At 36.5% G+C, this 14,574-nt stretch overlaps 1 protein-coding gene across 8 annotated transcripts in view; it reads right to left on the minus strand.

The window, feature by feature from the left end:
* The window catches only part of CDC42BPA (CDC42 binding protein kinase alpha), a 326,424-nt gene extending 312,790 nt beyond the window's left edge, over positions 1-13,634 (minus strand). For 4 of the 8 annotated variants that reach the window (XM_029230864.1, XM_029230861.1, XM_029230866.1 and 1 more), the window contains exon 1: positions 13,148-13,435. In XM_029230864.1, coding sequence (XP_029086697.1) covers positions 13,148-13,325 — 178 coding nt within the window. In that variant the 5' untranslated portion in view covers positions 13,326-13,435. Of the gene's footprint in view, positions 1-13,147 lie in introns of all 8 variants that reach the window. The other 4 variants (XM_029230868.1, XM_029230867.1, XM_029230860.1 and 1 more) reach the window with 3 other exon arrangements.
* Between the last annotated feature and the right edge of the window lie 940 nt (positions 13,635-14,574).

A 14,574-nucleotide genomic window follows, 5' to 3' on the forward strand; every position in this document is an offset into this window, starting at 1 on the left:
CTCTCGGGGAGATTTCTGCACTGCCTCTTATCTGGGCTGATTGACCTCTATGTTTGGTGCAAAGCAATCATTCTGTATTCTCTCTTCACCATCATCTTAGGAAATCCTTTCTTCTCTCCCCTGTACTGGGTCTCCTACTAGGGGATATCTTGTATTTCCTCATCTTAATTTACTCTGTTTAGTTGGGGCTAGAGCATCCAACTCATCACAGTTTGCCTATGGCTCTCCTGGTTTCAGCACAAGTCTATATACTAAGAAACTCCCTAGTCCCAGGTAAACCTGGATGGTGGGTCACCCTATTGCGAGTACAGAGGTTGCAGAAGGTAAAGATTTTTTTTTTTTTTTTTTTTTTTGCGGTACTCTCACTGTTGTGGCCTCTCCCGTTGCGGAGCACAGGCTCCGGACGCGCAGGCTCAGCGGCCATGGCTCTAGAAACCTGTGTTCTTCAATTATAGAATATTTTCTTGAATGATTTCATTAGGTTCCTCCCCTCTGTTCTCCCTATTGGAATTCCTATTATTCAGATTATTATTCAGACCTCTTAAATTGGTCCTCCAATGTTCTTCTTTTTATCTCCTCTCTTCTATCCCTTTGTGGTTTCTGCTGTATTTTCTGAGAAATTCTTTGTTTTACCTTCCAGTTCGTGTACTGAGGTTTTAATTTTAGCTATCACATTTTTAATTTTTTTCATTCTTTCATTTTTTTCACTGTTCCTTTTTTTTTTTTTCGGTACGCGGGCCTCTCACTGCCGTGGCCTCTCCCGTTGCGGCGCACAGGTTCCGGACGCACAGGCTCAGCAGCCATGGCTCACGGGCCCAGCCGCTCCGCGGCATGTGGGATCCTCCTGGGCCGGGACACGAACCCGCGCCCCCTGCATCGGGAGGCGGACTCCCAACCACTGCGCCACCAGGGAAGCCCTTCACTGTTCCTTTTTATGACATCCTGACTTACTTCATGGTTCTTCTCTCATCTGTGAGACTATTAATGATAGTGTTTTGTTTCTGAAGTCATACTTTCTCTGCAGAGTCTGTTTCATGTAAGGTGCTTTTTTTCCCGTTTTTTGTTTGTTTGAAGCTGTATCTTATTTATTATAGGCTTTCTTCAGATATATGACAATCCCTGGTTTTATATTAGGAATGAGAAAATGGAAAGATACTCTGAAGCTCTGAACCTTTGGGTGAAGCCTGACAATGAACTGCACTGAAGTGTGACTACCTGAGCCCTTTACTGAGGAATCTCTGATGTATCTGTATCTTTAGGCCTTTCTTCTTGGACTGGTCAGATTCTTCAGAGAAGACTTTTCTGATCTCTTATCTTCGTGATAAAGGCCTAGCTGCCAACTTTCTGGGAGCCAAGCAAAAGTATATAAACATTTATTTACTCTGTTTTCAGTATGAAATGCCCATCCTAAACTATGCCTAACGTCACTCAACACAGAGAACCTCTGTCTTACCGAAAATAGACATTCAGTCTTTGTTTGGGGAGGGAAGACAGGAGCCAGCTGGCATGTAGCAGGGGAAGGGCTCTAGAGTTCCTACTGCTTATACAACAATTCAATCAGTCCTCCACATTTTAGCTCCACCTGTACCTCAACTTTCACAGATTCCTGACAATACCAATTTCTAAGACTTTTGAGCATTCCGCCAAGTCAAGGGGATAGGTCCTAGCTTACACTATTACTGACTTAAGACTTGACTTTCTCTGATCTGCTAAGTCAGCAGTTATCACCCTTCTACATGCTTTTTCAGCTTCCAAAATTTCACAGTATCCTCCCATGTTTTTCTCATCCTTGGAGATTTACGACTTCTTAAAAATTCCTTTACCATAGTTTTAGTGGGGCTGCAGAAGAGAATGAAACTAATTTGTGTGTTCAATTCATCATCACCAGACTATGCTGGACACTGTTGCAAATAAAGTTAAACACAGACTTAATGTAAGAAAATTTTACCTTTAAAAATTGGAGGCTATTTGCATTTTATCTTATTCCTTTAAACAGTAGCACCCTCTTCTCCTTACCTTCACCCCATAAAATACTCATTTATAGATTATCAACTGCTGACGGAAGGGACTATGAACCACAACTTATAAGAAACTCCTTCTGAAATAAAGCAGGATACATCAATGAAGAAAGAAATCCATGGAACAGTTAAAGAATAATCAAGTAAAAGATCTGATTAGTAGAAGAGTCAACACCTCATTATAGCTGGAGGAAAAAGGTGAGTGTGGTACAAAAGGGCAGCACAAGAGAATCTGGGGGATAATGGAACTGTTTTGTATCTTGACTATGGTACTGGTCTACATTTGTCAAAACTCACAGGATATATACCAAAACGAATGAACTTTTCTATATATAAATTTTTTTTAATGAAGTACAGTTCATTTACAATGCTGTGTTAGTTTCTGCTGTACTATATATATATAATTTTTGAATAACTTTAAAAAATCCTTTAAGGTGAGAATGGGAAATATAAACAAAATTATATATATACATATATGCATATATACATACACATATACCATATATATGCCATTAGGAGGAATAGATCAAAGTAGGAATGGGGGAAGAGAAGGCATCGTGGATCAGAGTAGGGTGTTGAAGGCTGAGCTGAATGAAAAGGATATCCACATAAAAGAGCTGCATGGCATCACTTCTGGGATATTCTTGCCAAAGATGTATTATCATGAGGAAACAAACCCAAATTTAGGGTTTACTTCAAATGCTGCAAAATAACCAGCTGGCAATCTTCAAAAGTGTCAGTCATGAAAACTGAGGAAAATCTGAAGCCCTAGTCCAGACTGACTGACACTAGAAGGCATGACATCCAAATGCAACATGTGATTCTAAACTGAATCCTTTTGCTATAAAGGTATTATCAGGACAACTAACAAAATCTGAATGAGGTCTAAGGATTAGATGATACTAATGTACCAGTGTTAATTTCTTAATTTTAATAGTTGCATTTTGGTTATGTAAAAGAATGTTACAAAATACACACGAACATATTTGGGGATTACGGTATCAAGTTGGCAATTTACTCTCCAATGATTCAGAGGGGAAAATATTGTACTAGCAATTTTTCTGTACATTTCAGATTGTTTCAAATTTTTTTAAATAATAAAAAGATTAGAAAAATAGACAACGACCATATCCATATGCCATGCTAAGGAGTTTCAATGTCATCCTGAAAGCTATCAGTAGTCACTGTAGGATATTAAGCAAGATGTTGACACGATCAAAGTTGTAACCATTTTTTAAAAGTTCTACTAAACAAAGGCCCTTGGATATGTAGGATTCCCAATATTTTCAGGTTAGGTGCACATGTAATACTGAGATTATAAGTTACTTAGCATTTAAAGGAGAAACAAAAAGCATGATTAATAAGGTCAATAAGACCCAGGAATGTAATCCATTTAGATACATTTAACATAGACAAATCAACTGAGCAGATGCACACAGAGGTTGAACAGTACCAGGATAACTCAAGAGCTGCTGTAATTAATTGGGGTTACCACAGGAACACAGGTAAAAGAAACAAGCATGATCACACTTAATCACAATTTACAGCAATGTAACACAGCAAGGAACGCCTGGAAAAAACTGTCAACTTAGCACGCATCAGTCAGAAATGGGGTGACACATTACAAAGGCATTCAGGAAAAAGGCAGAAATAGAAATCACACTAGACTTGGAAATATTATTATGGTTTTAACCATAAACTCTAGGAAAATCTTTATAAGTACAGAAGATGAGAAGCTTTACGATATCATATCAATGTGTCAGCTGCACCACATACCTGAGCTTTTGGTCTGTTTTTAAATGTTCCTTAGTTATGATTTTTGGTTGGGGCAAGGCCATAATTAGCTAGCAATACAATCACAAACTGGGGCTCTAGCCACTGCGGATTTTTCCTAATCTTTTCAAACAAATATTTTTTTAAATCTCAGGACAGAACACTTCTAAGTAAGTGCATGACTACTTTTAATAATATCTGAGTCAACTTGGGGCGTTAGCCACTTCCAGTAAACCAGGTATTTAAGGATGGGATTCTTGTTGCAGCAGGGCAACATTGCTTTGACCAAAAAAACCTCTCATAAAATTAATTAGCTTTGTTCTATTTCACAGCCATGACAGTCTGTCTCCCAAATTCTATACCAGCGCAACGGTTAGAGAGATAACTGGATTAAAAAATGATCAATTGCTACTGAAATCAAAAAATCACTAGGTTAGCAGGAGCATCTTTACAAACCACGAACTACACACATAAATATAAACTCAAAGGCATGTATCAAGTTTTATTGTTCTTTGTCTATAAACACATACTTACCCAATGCAGAACTCCACATTAACCTAGTACATACTGCCGAACTGCCTTCTAGGTGATGCCAACAGAAGTGCTACAAAAACATTAAACACGGAAAGGATAAAGGCAAGTCATTCAAACCTCTGCCTTTGGAGTTGGATGTGAACTGTGATAATATTCAAAATACAATGTGATAGAAGAATTCAGTAACCAATTTCTGAAATATAATTAATTTAAGAGCTCTAACACTGCCTATGGATTCTTAGCGCACACCAGCACTTCCCAAACTCTGCCAGCTATCCTCATAAGAAGTGTTCCAGGGCTTCCCTGGTGGCGCAGTGGTTGAGAGTCCGCCTGCCGATGCAGGGGACACAGGTACAGGTTCGTGCCCCGGTCCGGGAAGATCCCACATGCCACGGAGCGCCTGGGTCCGTGAGCCATGGCCGCTTAGCCTGCGCGTCCGGAGCCTGTGCTCCGCAACGGGAGAGGCCACAACAGTGAGAGGCCCGCATACCACAAAAAAAAAAAAAGGGTTCCAAAGTCAAATGACTTAGGTAAAACAAAGTTAAAGAGGTTTCTGTACCACAGAACTTTTGAAAAGTGTTACTATGATAATGTGCTTTGTAATATACAAAGAGGGATGCAATAAGTACTATTTCCCAATCTTACATATACACTGAACTCTTAATTTTCAAAATCTTCATTTATATCTATTGAAACATAGTTTAGGAAACACTAGGGTATACTGTGGATTTTCTTCATATTTACTGTCAGTCTACAACATGCATTTATGGGTGCTGCATAATCTTTAGTCCACAAACATTCCTAATGAATGACATATCAATAATTTTTCATGATTATTTTAATCTTCTGAGTTGAGGTCTAGAATCCCACCACTGATTTGCAGGTTGGAGCTATATAAATATAAAAATAAATCATAACTAGCCATTTCACAATATTTGCTGTTGGTGATGAAAAGAATAGGTATGGGCTTAATATTTACTGAAAAACAGTTCAGAACTACACACAACATTGTAAAGCAACTATACTCCAATAAAAATTAATAAAAAAAAAAGTTCAGTTAATAACAACAAAATGTTCCAATGCAAAATATCCTGAAAGAAGGAATAAGATGCTGTTTGCATAGTCACACAGGGAAAGACATCCCCGATGCCAATATAATTCAATAAAATAATATCAGTAAGCTATGAGTATGTTTGTTAATGGTGAAATAAAGTTATTTACATCCCTGTATTAGTACAACTATACATTTCAATTAAACTTTACCAAAAATTAGCATTTTATCTTCCTTTATCATAAGGCCAGATAGAAACTTCAAAAACAGAATGAGAAGCCTCTTGCCTTCTGAGACGGCCCACACTCTGTCTATGGAGCATGCATCTCCCTGAATAAACCTTCTTATCATTTTTGGGGGAAAAAAAAAAAAAAACAGAATGAGAAAAAAGCCAACAAAATCACCAGAAAAAGAAAATCCTAAACCAACTTTCAACCTTTTTGAAAAATAAGCTATTACTATTATGCCAATTTTTCACTGATGTTAAAACAGACTTAGGTTAAGTAACTTGCTTAAATCACCCAGCCAATGATCAAGGGAGTCAGTCTGAACCCAAAGCCCCTACTCTTTTCCAGTATTATAGGTTTAGAACAGAAATATTTCAGGTTGAGGTATTCCACTTGTAGATCTTCACCATGGAAACTCTAAGTAAATTTAATTAAGCTTTATCACTATGAATAGAAAAAACTGACTAGAACATGTTTTTTTTTTTCATAAATTAAGCCTACAGTGATGTGTATGCAATCTGAAATAAAACCAAAATTTAATAAGTGATTGCACGACTGAACTAATTCACAGGTATTTTTAAAAGATTGTTTTCATCCACATAAGTAGTATTTTCAAGCATAATTAGACTGGGGGTGAGAGGAATAGTGTTGATGGGGAAGAATTAAAGAACAATAAATGTATGTCAGAAGAGAGAGAAAAAGACTAATTAATTTATGCTATAAGCTATTTATCTTTAAAATCAAGTCAAATTATCCTCTAGTATTATCTTCCACCTTAATACTCAGCACAGAAATTTATGGTAATCACAGAGTTCTAATTGCTCACATAGTGTTGAAACAGCACCAATTATATATGGTTTCCTCTTTAATAAAAGTATTATATATTCTGGCTTCTTTAAGCTCTACATAAATAGGTGCTGGCACTTGAAACCCATAGTTTCACAGATACAAATAATAGTAAAGTTCCCACACTAATCCAAAAATCTGAAACCAACAGCCTAGCAAAAAACATCGTAACCTTCGAAAAAACAATACTTAACACTATAATGAATTGTAAAATTGCATGTCCATGATCTTTTCCTCTGAAATATCACAAAGTAATGAATAACATTATTTCACAGACAGACAATAGTTTTGCAACATGTTACAATTAAAGTAACTAAAGCTGCAAAGATAAGGTGAGAATTTCTGAATTTGTTGTGAATGCCCATACTTGAAAAGCAAGTTTAATTAGAGCAAGAAAAGGTCATAAACAGAGACTTGTCAGTAATTTCAAGGACTTCAGAGGCTAAAAGCACTGGTTCATTATTTTATCTAATTTCATTCTACTTTATAGGGTGCTTTTCCTGGACGCAAATGTTCACCAGCCTCACACATGTGCTACTCCACCATGATTAAGTTTATCTGTCACTATCACACAGAAGACAATTGAAAGTCCACAACCACTAAGTAAAACCTAACTTACTCAGATTTGGATTTTCTCTCCAAACCACACAGTGTTCCAAACTTTCCCTAAAATTATCTCTTTCTAACCCTGAAGACACAAGGGACACCATGACCTCATACTGAAAGAGCATTTCCCAAAGGGTGTTCCATGGAACACTGGTTGCCATCCGTCTTCCTCAAAACATTATAAATTCTAGGATAACCCACAATATTTTTAATGTTTAATTTTGTGTAAAAGTTTCCCAAATTTATTTACCCACACAACCCCCCCCAAAAGCACCTATTAATATCCCACGGATTTCCAGAACACATTCTGAAACTAGGGAGGGGGCTAAAGAAACCCTAACCCGAAAATGAACCATCGTTCATATGAGGAAGAATTAAGGGGCAAATAGTGAGACTGGAAAGTGAAGAGCCAGGTCTCTGAGCCTCCTGTTAACCAATGAAAGCTGAAGTGCTACTCACCTATAGCAGCAGATAAAGAAGCACTAGAATTGGGAGAGGGGTGTTAGCCAAGAGAGACTAACAGCTACTAATTGGAAAAAGTGGACACTGTAGAGAGGAAGTATGGAGCAACTCGCTGGGAAGAGCAAACCTGTTACTCTGATCAGCATCAAAGGGGAAAAAAGGAAATCCCCTGGATCTGGAAAGGAGTTTTATATGCAGTGACAACAAAAGACAGTCATTCATATGTCTGGGATGACCTATACTTATAGTGTGGGTCATTTCCAAGAAAAAAGAAAAAATCTTTATGGAAAGAACTTCTTGACTCAAGATACAGCAAAAGCTGTTGAGCAATTCTTCACCTTAGCTACTGAAAACTTGAAGTCACCCCCACTGGAAGTTTCATTAGAAACAAGGGATGAGAAAATCTATGGAACTAGCAGATCCTTCTCACCTGCATCTACTCTAACATTCATCTGGAGTAATGGGAAGGCATAAACAAAAAACTACAACCAATGTCTAAAGGTCATATCCCTCACGTTTGACAAGTTACACAACTTTCACAGTTAATGGAAGTCAATATTCAGGAGCCCAAAGTCAGAAAAGGAAAAATGTCAAAAAAAGAAAAAGGAAATGAACCATCAAAGACAAAATCGAGTGAATTCCCCTGTCCATTAAGTTCTTCTAAATTAAAAATACTCAATTATTCACGAATCAGACTAAAGTAGCAACCCAGGAAAACAGTGTATTCATGCTCATTTTCTCATTTCTCCCCTCTCCCATTCTCCCTCCCTCCTTCCAAGTATCCTGTCACTACCTAAACTCCTTTCTTTTAAATTCTTCAGTCTGTCCCAAATTTAATCATGTGTACTTTTTGAAAAAGGGAACTAGGTCTATAATTTTTTCACTGTTAAACAGTGAACATGTTTTAGCGTCATCTACACTAGAATTCAAACTCTTCTGCTTCCAATCTTCGGTAAGAAATGTAAGAAAACACAAGTTCTGTATAACAATATTTATTCTTTCAACACATGATGTACTTGATATATTCTAGTATATTTAATTTTTTAAATGCTGGTTGGACTTAGTAAATTGATTCTAAAACCTATCAAAACCAATAGGATGAAAAACAATGAGCAATATATACAATATACTGGCAATAAGTGTACATGAATAGAAAAGGGTTTGGAAGAATTTTTTTTGACTACCATAAAAGAGTAGTAGAATAAAATATTAATTTGTAACAAGTTCAGTTCTTTTACCCTAAAATAGCCTGGGCTTACTATCTAATATTAACCAAGTCCCAGGAATTATGGAACATTTCATAAAATTTCCAACACATTATGCTACGTGTTTTTACACTGCTATGTTAAGGTATGCCTTACATTTCCATATGAAATAAGTTCCTAAAATTATTAGTGTTATTCCTGACATCCCTGTTCACACTCATGGAGCAGTACATCCTTTAAAAAAGAGAGAAACAGAATGGAAATGGAAAAATAATAGCCATCACTTATTGCATGCTTCTATCATATGCCAGCATTGTGTTAGATCAAATAACTGTACTTACTATCACTCTTAGAAGAGACTAGATTATTAGGTGACTAGTATAAAGGAAACAAATGCCCAACCTATATTTCTGGTGACATTTATGATGATCCTAATTGAGGACTTAAATAAAAATAAACCTAATCATGTGTATTAAATGAACTTTTTGGTAATTTGGTATGATTAATAAATTCTACTCAGGAAAAGCTAACAACGAGGAACAACATAAGTGAAGAACAAAGAAAAGATTCAGATTCTTCTAATCAAGGCATCATCATCTCACTTAAATGACCCACATATCAAAAGCATGAATAAGCTTTGAAACTACTCTAATAAAATGAAAAGTTTAAACCACAGTACCTGCTGATGTACTCTAGTAACAAGTTTATTAGTCATTCAGACTATTGTGTGTGTGTATACACTGAATAAACTATAAAATTACTGTTCTTTAAGGATAATTTAAATGAAATGTTATAAAGTCCAAGATTCACAAAGCATCAAAATACAGTTGGCCACATACAGATAGTTCTGCATTTCTTTTTTTGTATTGAGTAATATAATCTTATGCCTATTTTTTAAGTAACTTGGTTAAGAATTCCCTAAAATTCTGATTTTCCATTTCAAAGTAGAAGATAACCAATTCAATGAATAACATATTCATTTAGTCATTACTAGCAGATTAGTTTATAATGTAAAAGTTATTTTTACTTCTACAGCTCTACTGTAACTTAACTCTAGAGTCACACTACTGATAACAAAACTATTATTTTATAAACAAAACATACAAACCATAACCACTTCAACAACTTAAAAAAAAGGACAAAACATAAACTTTCAAAGCTTGTTGTATATAACAGGAAAATATAATAATATTTAATAAAAATAATAATCTTATTAAATTTAAAAGTGATATATGGCCTTAAGGCACTCTTTGTCCCCTTGCTCTATTGCTCAGTGACTTAATCCCCTCTTCCTCTCTAGAGCTCTACTTGTTTCCTCCCTCAAGCCATTAGCACCAAATGCAAGGAGTGCTATCAAAAAAAAGAAAAAAAAACTAACTTTGAATTGTCAGCTTTCTTACTGTCATGATACTGTAATGAGCGAAACATTAACTGTATCAATAGAAAAGTGAAATGGGCCATAACTAGGAATAAAGTGAAATTGATGGAAATGAAGCAAGTCAGAATCTTGCTGACTTCATTTTTAAAAGTACCATCAGCATAAAAATAAGGCATATCTAGATGACACTTCCATTCATATAGACAGCCAAACAAATATGCATCATGTACTAGTACTTAACCACTACAGCTCTTCTGTTGCAAATATTGGGTCTTTTAAAACTCAAACTAAAAATTGTATCATTTAAGGCAAACCTAAATTACCAAATTTAACCCCAACAAATAATCCCTTTCAATTTCCATCACAGACCAAAAAAATAATATTTAAAATATTAAATTGAGGTCAATTCACTATCTAGAAACTTCCTTAATCTAACTTGTTTTTTATATAATGTTAGGTAGTGAGAATCCAATAAGACACTTCCCCAAAATGTAGTAATCAATTCGTACGAGAACAGTTGATCTATTTCAATAATTAAATGAGGAGACTGGCATTCTTAAATAACCTAAATTCTCAAAAAACTTAAATATAGTAAATACTACTACTCATGATGCACTTCTTGACAGCTTTTTCCATTCTTTCTTTCCTTCCTCCATACCCAAACTTCTATGGTTGGTAACTCCCACTTTCACGACCTCACACTCCAACTTAAAAACGCCTAAGACTTAAAAGACACTGCCTAGTCCCAAAGCCTACAAAATAACTGCCTAAAAATTCTAGTCTCTCGTTCTTTATTACTGAGAAACACAACAGGAGTTTACTTAAGAGATTTTGTTACATCACACCAGACTTCTAAAAGACAAAATATGAAGGATACTACTAAAACATAATTTACTTTAAAATTGTGAAAAGTCCCTTGCTTGAAATTGTTTAAAATCTGCTAATAAAAATAAAATGTATTTGGCCAAACACTTATTTGACTTTTGGCTTATTTGGCTTAAATTAAATATATACAAACAAGGGTTTTTTTAATACAGATATAAGAAACAAGATCCAAGAAAACATATTTAGTGGGAAATATATATAAATTATTCTGATAATACAGAAAAATATCTCATAACATAAATGTAAATTCTTAATCACCAAAGGGCAATTGAGGATATAGTTTTTTTATCATATTTTTAAATTACATTTACAACTGGTACATACGAAGAGTTCTCCCACCATTTTGCAGATGAGAAATAATAGATATTAAAATGACAATCATAATCATAGACTAGAGTATCGCTATGAAACCATAATTCAAGAACTGAATCTCTAAAAGTATCAAAATCTTTTCTTTAAATCTTAAAAAAAAAACTAAAAATTTTCTAAATTTATTAAACATGAGGTGTAAAACTACACATGCTTTATAAAATACTTTACACATAAAAATAAGGGACATATATTCACAAATCCAGTACCAAAGTCAAAACTGTTTCATTCTTAAGAGAGCAGTCTCTTGAAAGATCATTTAGAATTCTTACATTCCCAGTATGAGTCTGGTAATCTGTTTTTAAAAATTATTCTATTCACATTTCATATATATATATATATATATATATATATATAATGTTTTTTAACCCTTACGACATCAAGTTGCTAGAAAACTTCTGATACTGACAAATTGAATAATTAAAGTTATGATGTGTAGGCAATCCTGAGTAAGTGATTTACGTGACAAACGAATTTTTAATAAATTTCAAGTCAAAAAAACGAAATAATCACCAACTGACTTTTACTTCAGAAAAATAAAGATTTACTTGGAAACAAAAACATTTTAGTATAAAAACTTTCCAACAAACTCAAATATTGGTATTCCAAAGGTACAAAATAACTTCTTTAGCTAATATCCTTCAAAAGTCAATGTACCAATGTAGGTACACTGCCATGTACTATACACAGTATGGTATGTGATGATGTGTACTCTTCCCACAGAGAACTGGTGGACGTTGGAACTTGCTCACATGTAACATCGGAAACAGAACTTAAGCCAAGCCTTCAAGCTTGAAGGTCACATGGAGCATTTGCTCTCATCATTGATTTACTCCACTACCTAGCTCTTCTAAATCACATCTATATTTAGGAGAATGAAGACAAAAATTTAGCCAGTTTAGGTTTGAATTAAATTTAGAGTAAATCTAATTCTCAGGCAGGCAGGAGCTGCTCCCAAACATTCTCTACCAAATACTATCACAAAATTCTTAAACTATTTATGTCATCTAACAAACATGACAATTTTTGGCAAGTCCGTGTTTAGTAATTTCCTTTGCTTGTACTATATAGAGATGTGATAAAACCCACTGATGACCACCTTCAAGTTCCTGTTGACCTAAGATATTTTAATAGCTCCTCCCATTTCCAGAGTGATTTCCAAAGCCTGGGAAGGAATGCTTCCACTAATAAATATCTTTCAACTGAATGCCTGTTATACCACCACGCTCTTGGCAAAGCGAGCAATAATCCATTTTTGCCCATCACAGAATTATTCAAAATCTCTTACTGCTGACCAAAAAACATAAGTTCTTCCTCATAAGTCCCACATTAAATCTAGGCAACACTAGAGGGGTGGGATAGGGAGGGTGGGAGGGAGGGAGACGCAAGAGGGAAGAGATATGGGGATATATGTATATATATATATATATTAGCTGATTCACTTTGTTATACAGCTGCAACTAACACACCATTGTAAAGCAATTATACTCCAATAAAGATGTTAATAAAGATGTTAAAAAAACAAAATCTAGGCAACAACTGAGTAGCATGCTTTTACTCTTGGGAAAATACTGAAAACTACAAAAAAAAAACCTTGAATAATTGGTGTCCACTCTTTTATTGTATATATATTTAAACACATTATGTATAATGTATTTAAATACATAATATATATTGTGTAAACACAATATATATTTATATACTCATTACAGAGAGTTTATCATGATAACTTTCTGTAACAATTAAACCATAATGGCTAGCTGAAGAGTTTTTTATTTTACATACAAACTTACCCCATTCTAGGTATTCAAGAATGTTCTTCTCTCTTCTCAATGGAGAATTATTGCATTCATCATAAAGGCAGATGAGGATATCCAGTAACGTTTCCACACTGAAGCACTGCCCATTGGTCTGAGCGGGCCCATCCAAAATAAACTGCTCCAACTGCCTCAAACGCACTTCTCCAGACATGTTTGCTTCAACTTCTGCTGGTTTTTCTTTCAATTACTGAACCGATTTTGACGATGATTATTTGAACCTAAACTTTAAAAGGTGTGGTTTTAAAAATAAACCACTTGTTATTCAAACAACTGTCATGCGATGCCGGTGCTGAATTCAACATCCAACACACCAGTAACCTCACTTAACTGAAGCGTCTTCTATTTCACACATATACATATATTTTGAGGGAAAGTTACCATAAAATATATTTAAAACATTTTTAAAAGAATAATACAATTAAATCGTATATTTAAATAAAATAATTAAAAAGTACTGAGAACCAAAGAGTCAACACTTCTTAAAAAAAAAAAAACTCTTCTCCTTCATTCAAAATTCAACTCGTGCAACATAATCCTGAAACGAATCCAGTTGCATCATTAATGAATTAAGTCCGATCTGCATCAGCAATTCACTTCCCAAGCAGAAGGAAAATCGAAAAGGAAGGAAAAAACCAGAATGTATATAAGGGGGAGGGAAAACCAAAAATTCTGCTGCAAATCCTCCCAACCACCACTTGGATAACGCATCAGCGGCAATTTCTCCGGAGGGAAAGGGAGGGGTCGAGGTCCCTGAAGCAGCCCCTCGACTCGGAGCACGCCAAGCCTTCCCCGGAGGAGGCTTTCCCTTTCTCCTCCCGAGGTCCTTCTTTTTAAGGCTTTGCAGTTAGTCCTATTTCCAACGGATTCCGATGAAAACTCTTCATTTTTCTCCCCGCTTCTCCCAGGGGCCTGACTGGCTGCGGGCGGCACTCGCCCCCGGCTCCGGGAGCGGCGGCTACTCGGCCGCCCGAGCTCGCTCCATGTCGGTGGTCGCTGGGCCGCCGGCCTGGGCCGCGCCGGGCGCAGAGCCCGGTCTCCCCCACACCCGCACCGCGGCCGCCCACCCGCTCGCCCGCCCACACTCCCGACGCCCTGGCGAGGGGGTGCTTTTCTGGATTCAAAGGACACGGACGGCAGCAACTGCGGCGGCGACGGCGCGGGCGGCTCCGGCAGCTAGTTCTCCCCCTTCTTCACACCCCTGGGTTAAGGGCATCTTTCCCCCGCAAAGAGGGGAGCGGCCGAGGCGCAGGAGGAGGGGTTGGTGCCGCTGGTAAGGAGACCAGAGGCTGCCGCAGCCCGGCTCGCAGCCACTCCCTTCCTTTCCCTCCACCCCTCCCCCTCCTTCCCCGTCCTCTCGCGCTCGCGCCCTGGGCTCCGCGAGGCTGCTCCAGGCCCCGCCG

Source organism: Monodon monoceros, unplaced genomic scaffold (genome assembly GCF_005190385.1).
Source record: "Monodon monoceros isolate NGI ecotype Baffin Bay Population unplaced genomic scaffold, NGI_Narwhal_1 Super_Scaffold_18, whole genome shotgun sequence".
In the NCBI taxonomy this organism is placed as follows: Eukaryota; Metazoa; Chordata; class Mammalia; order Artiodactyla; family Monodontidae; genus Monodon; species Monodon monoceros.